The sequence below is a fragment of the Brassica rapa genome, chromosome A02 (genome assembly GCF_000309985.2).
Source record: "Brassica rapa cultivar Chiifu-401-42 chromosome A02, CAAS_Brap_v3.01, whole genome shotgun sequence".
NCBI classification, from domain to species: domain Eukaryota; kingdom Viridiplantae; phylum Streptophyta; class Magnoliopsida; order Brassicales; family Brassicaceae; genus Brassica; species Brassica rapa.
In genome coordinates, this window is record NC_024796.2 from 7,463,565 (window position 1) to 7,479,373 (window position 15,809).

Sequence of the window (15,809 nt, forward strand, 5' to 3'; positions counted from 1 at the left end):
AGTCTGAATTTCAGAATAATATAATAGACTTTTGGGATTTATTTATATAGATAAAATAAAGATATATCATGATTATATCTTAATTTGACAGTTAGACAAATAAAACTTAATTTGATAATATAATAATCATAGAATTGTCGATATTAAATTCTTAATTTTATTCTTTTACTCTTTATTCAATAATATGGTAAATTCTAATTAAAAATAGCATTGACCGATTAAAGTCCATCTTTATTTTGGGATTAAAGGTCAAAGAAAGCCCATAATTAATTAAAAGTAACTGCTTGTTACAGTTTACAAGTACAAGATTTAAATAGTAAGAAAGAGGCAAACGAAGACAAAACAAAGTCGTCATCACCAAACTCCTAAATCTTGCTGCTATCATCAGACACTGAACCAGTCACTTTCTTCACCACTCTAGACGGCGACGAGCTCGGAGTAGGAGTCGCCGTCAAGCTATTCCCTTCCATTTCGCCAGAAAACGCTGAACTCGGGTTCGGCCTCAGTATCTCCGCTAATGGTCCCCCGGGCGTGGCGGAAGTGGAAGCAAGCCATCTCGACATCTCATCTAGTGAAGAAGACACGACACCGCCATATGGTCCATACCCGTGAGGATCATCACGACCCGGCCCAATTACTCTTAAGCCCATTTCATCGTGGCCCATTAAGCTGTTTCCTCCCATGGAAAGATCAAGCGAGTAAAGAGAAGGGTTGCCGTTGGGAGAAGAAGAAGCAGGGGTACTCTGTTTCTCAGATGATCTTACTCCATCGGACCAGACATCTATGAAGTTCAGATACTTGTTTTCTTGCTCGTTTGACGCCGATGCAGGAAAGATCTCGAGTCCTCTGTAGTTTGCGAGGGCTGATGAAACCTCCTTTGGCTCGACGACTGTTGTGTCTTTTATAGAACTAAGAACTCTGTTTTTCTCGGAACCACCACCGATGTTGATAGGGCGAGAGTAAGGAAGTTCCACATGCTTTCTTGAACGAGGACGGCCTCTGTGCAAGTGTCTCTCACAGTATTTGTGATTAGAGACGACTTCTTTCGAGCATCTCCATTTCTTCCCGTCTGTTCTCCGACATCTCCCCGGCTCTAAGTCTCCGACAGCGTTTTTATTATTACAGGGAGGTGCATAGGATGATGATGAGACAAGGAGATCGAAAGGAACGGGAATGGATGCGATCATGTACTTGTAGATCATCGCTTGTCTCTCGAGCTCCTTTAGTTGCGCGTTCGTGAAAGGGTAATAATAGTAACATCCCATAACTCCATTTCCTGCATCTGTTACAAATCATGAGATGAACATTCGTTAGTCTATGTTTTGAGAATCAAATCAAATGAAGAGAACAGAGAAGAGAGGTTGTTACGAGGAGTAATGACATGAGGATGAGGATGAGGATGAGGATGAATCTCCATGTGTTGTTGACTCAAACCAAATAGAGAGTTATTTCTATATGGAGTTGTTGTCTTGTCAGAAACTTTGAGAAAGTCCATGAGGATTTGAAGTTTAAAACTATTGTAAAGAGTATGGGAATATTTTCACTTTTCTATCTTGTTGAGAATAGACTGAAGGATCTGAAGGTTGTGAAGATCAGTTTATTTCAACATGTGGCTTTTTTCAAAAGAAAGAAAGTGAAGATTGCAGACTTGCAGGATGTGTGGGATATAAAAATTGGTGAGAAATGGAGATGATGATTAAATGTTCCTTGCCTTTACTCCTTATCATAGTAATGTAACATATATATACATTGAAGAGAGAGGGAGAGAGGGAGAGAGGGAATGGGTTGGATGCAATGGATGAGTAGTGATGGGTTGCCGCCAAGATTGTCCTATAGTATGCCTCCATGCTTCCGACATTTGGATCGATCCTTAAAAGACAGACCCATCTTGAGACCATTATCAATTAGGGGGATGTAACGATCTTACGGTGGAGAAGTTTTCTCTTGAATCTCTAGTATGTAGATGGATAAAAAGTTTAAAGATTAAAAAAGATAATTAAGATCATATAAAAATAATAAATGGTTGGTTATTAGGAACGTTTGGTCTCTAATGGATATGGTGGACTTTTAACTCATTGCATATGCTAAATTCTGAGATGTTGTGGTGGACCAAAACCCTGCGGACTGGTCCGGTCTAGTCTGAAAAAAATCGGTAAATAAATGACCCATCAAGCCAGGCCAAAAAAAACATCATATTTCTCATTTTTTGTGTTTGCATTTGGCTACTAAACGCAAACCAACCTGTAGATCCCATGGTCGACAAAGTTGATTAGTGTACTAGCTAGGGGAGCTCATAATCATGTTCAATATAAAGAGAAGATGAATTTGTCAACATCCTGAGCTTAATAGCGTATACAATATTAATTCTAATATACACTACCCGTCTGTATCAAATTGCTGAACTATCTTTTCTCTTTGTTGTAGTTTCTCAAAAGGAATCATGATACGTTGGATGATAAGAAAAATGGGCTTGAGATTGTGACAAGAGCACAGAAAGTGAAGTTGTTGGGTAGCCAAGTAATGTATTTCCGTTTGTCTCAAGCTTTGAATCCAAAGAAGCACAAAGCCACCAGACAAAATAAGATGGTAAAAGTTGATGTGTACACTCTCTTCTTCAGGACCCATGTCCCCATTTATTGTCTTTTTATTCTGACTTCTCAGTCTTTTCCCATTTCAATATTGATGTTCTGTCCTTTCACATCCAATTAAAAGTTGATCTTTTATTTTAAATGCATATGTTGTTGGCTCTGTGAAAGCAGACTTTTTTAAATAAATTTTTTTTTTGTTAACATGGGGTATTCCGTTTTATGAAAAGGTTCAGACTAATTCTTTAAAAGAGATGCAGCTCACGAATGAATTTTTATCTGGATTTTCAAATGAAGTTCAAAATATGGTCTTATATCCGGGCAGCCACACAAATTTAGTGTCGTAAAAAACTTTCAAACCTAATTCTCTCCAAAACTAGACCATTCCCATCAGAGGCGAACCTATTAGTGAAATGGGATGTCATATAACACGTTTTAAATCTTGAAAAACTGATGTATGCTAGAACAATATGAAATTGGTAGCAGTTTTGGTAACATATACTAAGAACTTATATAGCAACTATTGCTCCATCAAAATAGTTCTTACCATATATTTAAGGTCTTCAAATTCATAATTTCTCATAGTATTTGAAATCAACTTTTAAATATTCCACCATCTATTTTAAAAGGGATTAAATATAATAATAAACAAAAACGGTCCTTTGTAAAATAGAACATATTAATAATATTATTGAAAAAGTAGTAATATAATATATCGTAAGTATTATTTAAAATTTTTCGAACAACCATTTAATTATTTTTTTATAAAACATTTTTATTTTATTTTTGATATATTTTGTAGAAAATTTTATTTTTGATATAACATTCTATATTTTTTATTTCTGATAAAACATTTTTCTTTTGCTATATTTTGATTTTCTGGAAAATCAGTTGGACAATCCGTCATTCATTTTAAGCTACATTGGAATTTATTTAAAATGTAGCTTGAATTTTATATAAAATTATAAATATTCCGTTCAAACCAATTGCTATTGCTACTTAGTTGTGACTCTAACTTTTTCCTATAGTGAAATTTCTTTAGTTCAGTGATTTAACTATTAATAATTGTACACAAAAATCGAGTTTGAATTTTAGATAAAGCGAATGATATAAGATTAATGGATAAATTGTTTACATAAAAAATTGACGTAAAGAATACAGTTAGTAGAGCGATTCAAAATGGTACATATAAACATAAATTTCGTAAAACAGAATAAAAGGTTTTGTTTTTAAAATGGTTTACACAATATTTTGTAATTTATAATAGTACAATTAATTAGTATCAAAACAATATGAAGTGTTCGAATTTTTAATTCGAATCAAATAGATGGGTGCGATCCCAAAGTCTCATCAAACATTTACGTTTTCGATAATGTTTTATTTCAGGAAAATGATGGAACAACAAAACCATCCATCTTGAAGTGTCGTATATATCTGCATGACGAGATGTGTATATAGTTATGAAGAGGAGGTGTCGGGTGATAACGAAGCCACCTTACCACCGCCAAGGAGACAAAGGCATATTGCTCTCTCTCCCATATCATTATTTCTACTTTTCTTGGAATTTGTCACTAAGCCAAACACCATGTGCTCTCGACATGTCCTTCCATTATGATTTATTCGTTATTTTCTTTATTCATTGTGTTTCTTTAATCATGTGAGTGAAACTACTTTTAGTTTCTAAGCTGAATTGGTAATGAACCAAAAGATCTTTGTAATGTAGAAATGGCATTGAATTGAAATATAATTGTTGTTATATTTGCCTTAAGCTCAGTTTTTTTAAATCATCTATTAAATTGATATTATTTTGAATGTTACCTTACACAGAATCGAAAAGGATGAACAACCTTACCGAAACCATAAGCAGACGAGATAAGTTACCACCCGGATTCAAGGACTGGAGCAAACGCTTATCCCCATTAACTAATTTGGACTAAGGAAATAAAGATACATAACCAAAGCCAAAAAACAACAACAAATCCAAGGAAGACAGAGCCTACAGCTTGGTTTTACAATTGCGTTGTACACATATTAGTATTTACATATTTTTCTAAATAAAGCTACAGCCTCAAATGTTGAAAAAAAAATAAACAAACCACAAATTAAACATTTTAGGAAAAAAAAATTTTGTTCAAACATTTTAGGAACTTTGCATTTTGCAAACAATACTTTGAAAGTCATCTTGTTCCTTATGTATAAATGCATAAGTCCTTATGTATAAATGCATAAGTATATATGTAACAAGGTTTCAGATATGTGATTGCGGTACGAAGAGTCTTGGTAATATTTAAGTGTTTTTAACTATTAAATTTACTTATTTTGATCCAAAAAAGACTAATTAATTTATCAAGACTTTTCAAATTTTTTGTTTGGTGCAAAACCAGAAACTTCAAACTAAGTATGGGTATTTGGATCTTCTGGTCGGATTCGGACATGTTTTTTTCGGGTCTGGATCCTTTGGATCCTAAACATTTGGATCCAATAGGTACTTGTAAATTTTCGGTTCGGGTTTGGTTAGTTCCTCTTGGGGCCAGGTCGGTTCAGCTATATAATTAAAATACTTATAAAATACCCATAATTTCGGGTCCATATCAAATCGGATTCGGATATTTAGACCATCTCCAATGGCTTATTCTATTTTTTACTCTAAAATAGAGTAACTCTATAATAGAATTTGATTTTGCTCCAAATGTACTTTATTTTAGAGTAGAAAATAGAGTGATGAACAAAGAAAAAACAAATTACTCTATATTTGGAGTAAACCTATTTTTCACTCTATTATAGAGTGAGAAATAGAATACCATTGGAGCATTTTTTACTCTAAACTCTATTTTAGAGTAAAAAATAGAGTGGGGTTGGAGATGCTCTGATCTAAAGAGAACATGGCATACCTAAACTCCATAAAAATTTAGTCGATATTTGTCATATACTAAAAGTTTACAATTTTTTTTTTTTTGAACACAACAAAATAACTTATATTAAACTATTAATAATTAAAATACAATATTTTTAAACTTTAAACTTCACATTTTAAATCTTCATATTAATTAAAAATATTACAAAATAATAACAAATATTGTAAAAAAAAGATATTTCAATTAAATCATAAAATTATATATATAAAATAGAACACAAATAATTATAGTTTTGGATATACATGTTTTTAAGTCGGGTACAAATCAGTTCTTATTAGGCTAGGTCTATCCGGATCGGTTTTTCGGGTTTAGGTCTATTCGGACCGGTTTCTTCCGGTTCTAGTTCTTTCGGGTAAAAAAATTTAGATCTAAAAAATACTTGTAAATTGTCGGTTCGATTTCGATCGGTTATTTTCGGGTTTTCAGATCCAGGTTAAAATGCGCAAGCCTACTCCAAACGCCATGAGTCTGAGATTGCGGAACTTCTGCTCAGGTTAATTGGGTCTTAACCCACCAAGATACTAGGCTCCTTGGTTCGGCCCATACTTGATTTTTCACGAGATACCAGATCAGTATTCTTATGGTCTTGCTTATTAAGGTACTACGGTACTACCTGTAGATCCAAGCTTAAAGGGTGGCCTCGATCAAATTTGATCTGACCAAAGATCAGGATTCCACCGACTTAAGATCGAAAACAATAAACTGAAACATAATTTTTTATAATGGCAAAAGTATTACAGCAAGTTTCAATCCATTTTGTAGACTACATTAACTTCATTGTTTGATAACAGTAGTCATACAGGAACTTTCAAGTTTATTCATAAACGCGAAAAAGATAAACGCGAAAAAGAGCAACTCAAGTAAACAACATCATCAGCACGACAGAGAGTACGAAACATATACTAATCAGTTGTTGTCTGAGGAAGCTGAGGAGCTTCACTTTGTCTCAAGCTCTCAAGAGTAGAGATCCTTGTATCCAGAGAGTCATGAAAAGCCTTTGCCTGTGAGAAACAGAGATCATATTATGAAACACTCAAGCATGTTCATGTATACAACCAAAAACCCTAATTCCTAATTCATATATGAATATCAAAATTAAGTGATTTACTAAAACAAAAAGAATAAATATATATATATATATATATATGAAACCTGGAAGCTATTGGCAGATAAAATCTAGGGAAGAATAACTTCTACGAAAGAAATGGATCCGAAATGAGGAAACGTAAATCGAATTCGATTGCAAACCTGGTGAGAAATCGATTCGTGAGCGACTTTGTAATCCTTATAGAGAACAGATAGGCCGATCAAAGACGCCGTCGCAGCTCCGGCGAAGAAAGATGCCATTCTCACCCTCAACACGTACCCCATCGGACCTTCTTCGTCTTCTTCTTCCTCCTCCTTTCTCAAATCACACTCCGATTCTACAATTTTAATAAGCGACCAGCCCCGACCCGAAACGACGTCGTTCTATGCACAGGTAAAGATCCCTCAGCTACTACTAAAACGGCATCGTTGAGTCGTTATGATCTTTTTACATTAGTCCTCCATATAAATATGTGGATTAACTACCTTTGGTTAGCTCTATACCAATAATACCAACAAGGTATTGCAGAGACGATCAATCAAACAATTCATCGCCAGACTTACGAGTGTGTATTATGATTACGCTTCACGCATCAGAGTGTAACACAGTTTGGAGTCCAATGCCCAAGTTAGATCTCTTCTATTTGGTCCGTACGATGAAGCAAGTATTATAACTCTCTTCGACTGGTTAAAGCCATTGGCGTAGGCTTCATAAAAAAATAATGTAAAAACGGACGGTTATGAACTTCCATGGCCGTCTCTTACCAGGTCAAACCAAAACATTTATGAAGATTTTCTATGGTGTAAAAACTCATTTGATTTTAGTTTATCGTATCCAGACATAACAAATCTATATCCTCAAAATAACTATTTTTTATTTTTAAAAATTTAAAACTATATCCTCAAAATTTTATTTCTTAACTCTAAACTTTTTGTATAGATTAGTTAACCCTAATAAAAATATATTTTTATATTTTAATAAAATTTATTTTTGTCAATTTCTTCATTGAAGTCTATATATTTTTGTGACAAAATGTTAAAAAAGGCTATCAAAAGGAATTTCTCTAATACATTTGTAAAACATAATTAGATTTTTTAGTTGTCAAAAAAGTTAAGTTTTTTTTCTAACATAATTAGTTTTTATTTTATATAAAACCATGCAATCAATTATATGTTGACTCATAGTTCAATTTTTGTTCAGAGAATATCTCAAAAGTTCTCATTGGATATATTCTACAAACAAAAAATATTCTCTTTCATTCTTTTTCATTTTATTTACTTTTTGAGATATCTTCACAATTTTACCATTGGAATTAATTTATCTTATAAATACAGCCTCAATTACTTTGATTAGCTCTAGTAGCAAAAAGACAATCAATCGCACAGCTTTACGGGTGACGACGAAGTCGATTCGTTCGTGGTAGTCAGATTCCACCCCTTCGGGAAAATCACGGTTAGTTCGTGTTCATCTTTTTTGCTCTTCTTTTACCGTTGGTTTCGTTCTAAATAACCACATCAGAAAACATCGAAAACCCTAGCGTGACTAGTAATTTTCATGTGGTTCTAGTCTTGCTCCTTATTATTATGTATTCAACCGAATGTTTGATGTATGTTATAAGTTTGATCTGGTTCGATGGAGCTTTAAAAACCTCTCTTCACTTGTTAGAGATTTTTTTAATTACGTTAGGTTAGTTAAGTCAAACTAATACTACTCTCTCTGAAACTTGTATTTTCAATATTTTGTCATGCAGAATAGTTTTGTTTAGATCGAGAAAAAACATGGTTCGTAAACTGAAAGCGAGTCAGGCTCGTCCCACGTTGACAAAAGATGCGATAAGCCAATTACCTAATGATTTGACATGCCAGATACTTTCTCTTCTCTCCACAAAGGAAGCTGTTAAGACTAGTGTTTTGTCTACTAGATGGAGACATCTTTGGCTTTCGCTTCCTTGTTTGGAGTTAAAATCCAGGGACTTTTTAGATCTCAAAAACTTTACGAGTTTCGGCGACAGATTCTTCGATTCCACTAGGGTTTCATGCATACAGGAAGTCAAGTTAACGATTCATAAAAAAGACCTTAGTGATGGTTATTTTCTCACGTCATGGTTTGATGCTGCGGTTAAGCGTAAGATCCAACATCTACATGTTGGTTCTTACTCTTACGCAGACCGTAGGTTTAACAAGATGCCGCAGAGAGTTTATAACTGTGAGACACTGGTATGCTTAAAGCTCTTTCAGGTGACCTTGTCTGATGCTGAGTTTGTTTCCTTACCTAGCCTGAAGACTATGCATTTAGAATATATCGAGTTTCCTAATGAGGCAACTTTTGAGACGCTTGTCTTATGCTCCCCCGTGCTGGAATGTTTAAAGATTGTCGTGGCTAGTGACGATGAAAAAGTATTTCGGGTGCACTCTCGGTCATTGAAGAGGCTCACTTTCGAACGAGTTTCTCCTTTCCTGTTTGATTCAGCAGGAGTTGTTATTGATGCTCCTCGTCTATGCTTTTTGAACATCAACGATAACATATCAAAAAGTGTCATAATACACAAATTGGAGTCAAACGCCGTCTTACAAATATCTCTCCTCGGTATCGTCCGTTTGGAAGAATTTGATGATGAGTTTTTCGACGATATTTATGAAGTAATCGTTTCATCGAAGATAAGTAACATCCACAAGTTTCTTCATGGGATCTCGATGGCTAGGAGTATGAAAATATGTAGAGGCACCTTAAAGGTATACACAATTTTTTTTTTGTTACTGAGGTATACACTGATACACATATGTTAAATGTTGGTATAGGACATGTGCATTTTCTATCATGAAATCTTCTCACCCACGTTATTTTTATTCATTTTGGTTCCAGATTATGTGTCACTACTCGAAACTCGAACCGTTTCCTCAGTTTAGTAACATGTCCTACCTGGATATCACTCTTTATCCACGCGATTTTAAATGGTTACCAGCCTTTCTTGAGAGCTTCCCAAACTTGAAGTACCTCGCCTTGGTGATGGTTTGCTAAACCCTATGTTATTTTTTTTGGAGGAAAAATCTCTATAAAACTTGCACATATTTCTTAAGTTTTAACCCTCTCTTTTTTTTTCTCTCTCTAGGTATGCGATGACAGAAAGGGTGGTTTTAGTGAGGACATTGATCAAGTGAGTTTCTCATCTGTGCCTGAGTGTTTGCTATCGTCTCTCGAGTTTGTTGAGTTGATAGCACCAGTCCAGTATGATGTTGAATTGAAGCTGGTGAAGTACTTGTTAAAGAATTCGGCTGTCCTCGAGAAACTCATTCTACGTTTGGCTTCTTATAATTCAAGAAGAGACTATATGTTGAAGAAACTACTCAAAATACCAAGAGTCTCTACCAAATGTAAAGTCGTCATCCTCTGATTTGTAGTGAGAGTATCGTGAGGTTTGTCTCTGACATGGTTATTTTTTAATTTTTTTGAAACATGCTACATGGTTATTCAACCATCAATAAGACACCTAAAGAACATTTGCCAAACAAATTTCTTTTGTATGACAAAGCTTTATGAGTTCTTTTCTTTTGTATTTGTAATTTCTATTTCACTAGACGCATGAGTTCTAATTTATTCTGGTTTTGAGATTGCTTGATTACATAGAGAGGAATACTTTGTAGGTTGTATATGTGGAATACTTTGTAGGTTGTAAGAAAAAAAAAGAGGAAGACCATCTAAAGAGAAGCAGCAACCAGCAAAGAAAGCTGGCAGTTCTGCTCCTAAGAAACCAAAACTCAAGAAATGAGGTAATGATTTCGATTCTGTTTTTTTTTAAACACGTTAAGACAACAATTACATATATGAAACAGAGTAGTTTTGCTTATACGAGTTGGGTAATGTAAGGCCTTTGATAAATAGATTTCAGGATCTCTAGGAAGACACTAAACATGGCCTGGTTACTACTTCCTTCTTCACAGTTATGTATAAACTCTCATTAGAAAATATAAATAGAATAATGATGATTCATGTTGTGCATGATTTGCCTTTAAGCAGTTATGCTGAAACAGAGTAAAATTATAGTCAAGACTGAAGAAGACTGAAGAAGATATCAAACATCAAGACTGAAGAAGAAGAAGAAGTAGAAGCAAGTTCCTTACTCTGTTTTACGTAAATGCGAAAGCATTAAGATCATTAAGATCAAGAACAGAGCAGTAAAATTATAGTCTCTTAACTTTACTAAAGTACCCCCCGTTTCCCCGGGAAACATAATTATCTACTTATCTGCTTCAGAGGTAAAATCGTCACTTTAACAAAAGTGGAGAGGGGCAGGGGGGGTATAGTATAATATGTCCACCAGTCTCTCTTTGATTTATAATCTCATCTCTGAGACTCTGACCAAAAGCGTGTCACATTTCTAACAAAGGTAAAATGTTACCAATATGCGAGCAAGGGTCCAAGTATACTTCATGCAAATGTGTAACCGGACTAGTAAATGCATCCTTAGAAGGAAGAGTGACCAATGGCTTTTTGGAAGTTGGCTCTGGATGATCTACAGTGTAGATTCTACACGAGATGTGGACGAATTTTGCAGCAGCTTAATAATGTCCACCATTGGGATCTCTCGTTTGTGACATGAGGCTCTTTTGTAATAGGAACAGAATCTTGTGCCTGAGGTGGTAATAAGCACCTCTTCTCCTTGTGACCAAGTGCACTTGTGACCAAGTGCACCGTACCTTTCACATGCACTAGGAATCTAAGAGTACTCAACTTCTACCAAATAGATATTAACTTGCTTGTCATCAAGTGCAATGAACTTCGAAAATGGTATATCCAATTCCACCTGAACTAGTATTTTTTGCTTCTCTCATGTTTGTTGGATCTAAACGGGGCTTGTGTGTAAGCATAGGCTCTTCCAAACCCGATGCTATGTGGCTGATTCCTAATCTAAAGAAGCAAGAAGCAAGAATCTTGAATATTCTTTAGAATTTTTTTTTTTTTGAATTGAATGTTAAATTTAATTCAAAAGAAAAAACCTTATTACAACTATGTGTGTCCTTTCCTAATTTTATATACACATTTGGGAATTTAAACAAAAAGAAACTCTTTCTTCAACTCATTCTACCTCCTCCACCATTGTCAACCTTCTCAATTCTACCTAGCTCTCACTCCTACTAGGCAGCCAGCTCTCACTCCTACTGGATAGCCAGCTCTCACTCCTACTGGATAGCTAACTCTTACTGCAGTCCTATCTTGTAGAAAACCAAAATTACATCCCATTTCCAATTACTTTATCTCCCTTCCTCTGTATCAATGTGAGTTTGTTCCTCATATTTTTATCAAGCAATTTGATCAACAATTCTGCTGGCGCAGTAGCCTCCCGATGCCTTTGTCTATTACGCTCTCGCCATAACATATAGACTGTAGCTTGAAACATATATTTTACGAGGAAACTCTGCATCTTACATCCCATTGAGCCTCTCATGAGTCTTTTTATTTCCTCCCATCTCACCGTAAATTGCCCCCTCAAGATACCCTTCATTAGAGCTTCCCATACCCGAGTAGAGTAACTGCACTCAAAGAATAAATGTTCAAGAGTTTCCAATGGCGCATTACACAAGATACAATCCTCCCTTGCACTACACTGCCAAGCTCTCATCCTGTCCCCCGTTGCAAGTCTCCCCCTCATAGCCAACCATAAGATAAATGAGTATTTAGGGGTTGAGTACTTAAACCACACAATATCTGCCCAGTCAATAAGGATCTTCCTTTCTCTAATAAACTCCCAAGTTTCTGTAGAGGAGAAACTTCTCTTGCACACCCCCTTACCATTTAGCCATAGCGAAACATCCTCATCATCAACTCTATTACCTCGACTTTTTTCAATTTCTTCCTCCACTTTGTTTAGGAGCAATTTCTATTATTCTTTAGAATTACCCACACCGGCAGGATTCTAAGGAGTCACAAAGAGTAAACAATCATCAACATGCCACACGCTTCTTTGAATAACCCCTTTACGAGTATTTTCATGGGGATATGGAATAAATATGACGAATTTCCCAACTTTCGGCAGGAAATTTACATTTACGACCCCATAACCTATTCAAAACTGCATGGATAAGACCTCCATGCGGATTTGAACACATATGAAACTGTCCAACTACATATTCTTCTTTGTTCTCCGGTCCTAAACTAAGTACCTTTGCGGGAATTGTGTCACTTGAGGTGTACCGTCCAGACGATAAGTTGGTTCAGTAGCACGGAAAAGGTTTCTAGAAAACTGGTTCATGCATGCAGCCCATGAGAAACGAAGACTACCATCTTCCTTAAGAGCTGGAGGCGGAATTGTTTTTACCGGTATTTAAGGCTTTGCTTGCTCAGGAAACAACATTTGTCCTTTCTTGGTCTTGGGACCATTTACGATAGCCTCACCCATCGTCCAGAGATAATTGAGGCAAGGCCAACTAGGATCTTGAGTCGTAGCTTGTTTTTCATCAGTCAACTACGTTGCGAGAGCTAGGTGGTATGTTTGCATCAACTCTTGTCGTCGAAGCTTCAATGGTCGTCTCCATGGTTGAAACAACTGAGCTTAGAGACGACACAAAAGTTCTGGAGTAGAGCACAGAACTAGCCGGCTATGATATCTCGACGCCGATTGAGATCGGGATATAAATGAAATATTAAAATATTAGCCAATTTCAATTTAAAGTTCATTAAAAAAAAACAGGAGTTGAAGATTATAAACATCGCTTTAGGCCCAAATCACTTGTATATACACACGCAGCTAAGGTTTCAACATTGCAACACCGTGAAAAGTTTTTGGGAGGAGGCAGAGCGATGTTTAACGAGAGGAATATATGGAGTCGACGTCGTCCCAGTACTACTCGGCCTGAAAAGTATAAGAAGCTGCGTGATATGGAGCGCGTGCCCGACAAGCCCGATTTAACAGAAGTTGGAGGAAGGTTATTATTATATACTTTTAATATATTTTCATATAGTATATCTCTGTAAAACGCGATTGAGAAAATTTCGGCTTTTGATTTTGATTCTCAATTACAGAAAAAGTCATCACTTGCTACTACCAATTCCACCATGCCCTGTCTGGATGCTCCTTTGGTGAAGGTTATTTACTTTAGTATTGAGAAATTTATATGTCATCTACGGCTTTTGTTATTCACTGATTTTGATTCTTAAATTATTGTTATTCATTGATTTGATTCTTAATTACAGAAAATGTCATCACTTACTACTACTTCCACCATGCCTGTCTTGATGCTCCTTTGGTAAAGTTTATTTACTTTAGTATTCAGAAAATTTATATGGCATCTTAAAGGCCTTTGTTGTTATTCATGGATTTGACTCTTAATTACAGAAAATGTCATCACCTCACGATGTCACTACTACTACCACCACCATGCCTCGGTCGCCATCAAGGTATATATATATACATATTATGATAAGGAGATGATTAAGCTAATGTAATATATGCTCATGAATGTGAAGATAGTTTCCTTATCCTAATAGTTTGTGGGACTGAGCATCCAAAGATTTACTACAATCTGAGAAACTAATTTTTTTTTACTCTAACTGCAGGTACATCAGGGTTTCATCGGAGTTTCACAGTATCTTGTTGTATTCGTCCAAAGCCATGGACCAGCTTAGAACAGGTGCTCGTGATACATTTGCATTGTATCTTTTTTCCTTTTTGATAACTTTCTTTAAGAAAATATGGTCTTGAATTGCCAAAAATATATAGATTAGGACGCTTTCACATTTACACTAATATAACTACAATATACAAAAAAGTTTTTTTTCTATCTCAGTACAAGGCTCATAAAATACTTGGATTGGGTCTGTCATGGATGGGAGGACGCAGAATGGTTATTCTTCGGGGCTGGGTTTTTATACATTGTTTTCAGAAAAATGTTCATCTATAATCCCGAGATGAGACAAAGCATAACCCTACCCGCCCTCAAATCCAACGTTTTTTTTTGTTCAAGAAGACTACCTTGTTTTGATCAAGAACAAGATCATGTCTCAAAAAGTAAATGCAAAAGTTTCATGCCCGTTTACTGAGGAGATGCCAACCATCACATCTTCTGGAAGGGATGTATAAAGATGGCAATATCTCGCCAAAACAAATGTTCTACTTGTAGGAAAAGGTGACTGCAAAAGAGCTGATTAGAGTATTCCTTCCATCCATCAGATGATCGATACATCAACATTACCAGCCACCTTGTAAGGCTTACTAATGATAGTTCTTTTCATTTACAATTATACAAATGACTAGATACGATTTAGTAAACATGACAATGGTGTAGTCACAGTCTAATGGTTTGTCTGGCTCTATCCTCAAATTCGCGTTGGAACATTGAAGGGACTTCGAGGAATTGGCGTTTTAGTTTGAATATTTCATTTTATTGGAAGAAAAAAACTTCATTGTTCAAGAAGGTCTTATCATTGGTAATGTCAAATTTCGAAGTAACGCTTGGTTTACTTGTTGTTGTCTATGTAATTTAGGTCTCTGCAAACCTCAGTTGATGCCTCTCTCTATATATTACAGATGAAATATATACATATATGGAAACAAGAATTTAGTTACTGAATCTCATCTAAAATGGTGCATCCTGATCTTATTATGTGTATAGCCAATTCTCATCTGCATGCTGATATATATATGCGTTAGGTATGTGTGTGGTGTCAGTATGAGCAAATAGTGGGAACTAGACATGGAGTTTGTTAGAATATTGTGATCTGGAACTAGAGTGTAATGGTATCAGAAGATAGATTACAGAAGCTAATAGACAGGGGCTTCAAGCAAATTGTTGCCTAGGACCTTTAGTGGGCTTCTCAGGTACATACCTCCTTCCTTCAGAGCTGGATAGTAGAATTGCCATTAAACAGTGCAAGAAGGAGCTGCATTTTATAGGCCAACAGTTTTTAAAATTTAGTGTGATGAGAATGTTTTAATCGTAGGTAGGTATTGTTTACAAACATTTCAAAAGCACCACTTACTTATGAGTCCTGTTGATGGTTAGCTTACTTCATTTCCATTGTACCATGTCTTAATTAGAAGAACCGCCTATCTTGCTTTATGTTTTGATTACGATGCAAAATAGCCAACAGATTATATAATGTAATACAAGAAAACGACTTAAATCATGGCAAACGATTTCTCAATATCACTTAGGAAAAGGGTTTACACTACATTTAATTTTTTCAAGTCAAGATAAAGCTCAAAAGTTATGGAATATAATATAGTTT

General features: G+C 35.4%; 3 protein-coding genes across 4 annotated transcripts; 1 reads left to right on the forward strand and 2 right to left on the reverse strand.

Moving 5' to 3' along the window:
- Nucleotides 1-249: 249 nt before the first annotated feature.
- Nucleotides 250-5,963, reverse strand: LOC103852019 (growth-regulating factor 7). Its single transcript, XM_009128899.3, has 2 exons — nt 1,369-5,963; nt 250-1,282 (listed from the first exon to the last, which is right to left on the reverse strand). Exons 1-2 carry the CDS (start codon nt 1,493-1,495, stop codon nt 366-368), a joined length of 1,044 nt encoding a protein of 347 aa, XP_009127147.1. The 5' UTR covers nt 1,496-5,963; the 3' UTR covers nt 250-365.
- Nucleotides 5,964-6,198: 235 nt separating this feature from the next.
- LOC103852021 lies at nt 6,199-6,984 on the reverse strand. The gene is made up of 2 exons (XM_009128901.3): nt 6,749-6,984; nt 6,199-6,501 (listed from the first exon to the last, which is right to left on the reverse strand). The coding sequence occupies exons 1-2, from the start codon at nt 6,869-6,871 to the stop codon at nt 6,403-6,405; spliced, it is 222 nt and encodes a 73-aa protein (XP_009127149.1). The 5' UTR covers nt 6,872-6,984; the 3' UTR covers nt 6,199-6,402.
- A 232-nt stretch (nt 6,985-7,216) lies between these two features.
- LOC103852022 (putative FBD-associated F-box protein At5g53635) lies at nt 7,217-15,809 on the forward strand. 2 transcript variants are annotated; one of them, XM_009128902.2, is made up of 4 exons: nt 7,217-8,039; nt 8,338-9,319; nt 9,450-9,590; nt 9,697-15,809. In XM_009128902.2, the coding sequence occupies exons 2-4, from the start codon at nt 8,366-8,368 to the stop codon at nt 9,976-9,978; spliced, it is 1,377 nt and encodes a 458-aa protein (XP_009127150.1). In that variant the 5' UTR covers nt 7,217-8,039; nt 8,338-8,365; the 3' UTR covers nt 9,979-15,809. The 2 variants fall into 2 exon arrangements, with proteins under 2 accessions (XP_009127150.1, XP_033140815.1); XM_033284924.1 differs by having other exon boundaries at nt 7,217-9,319.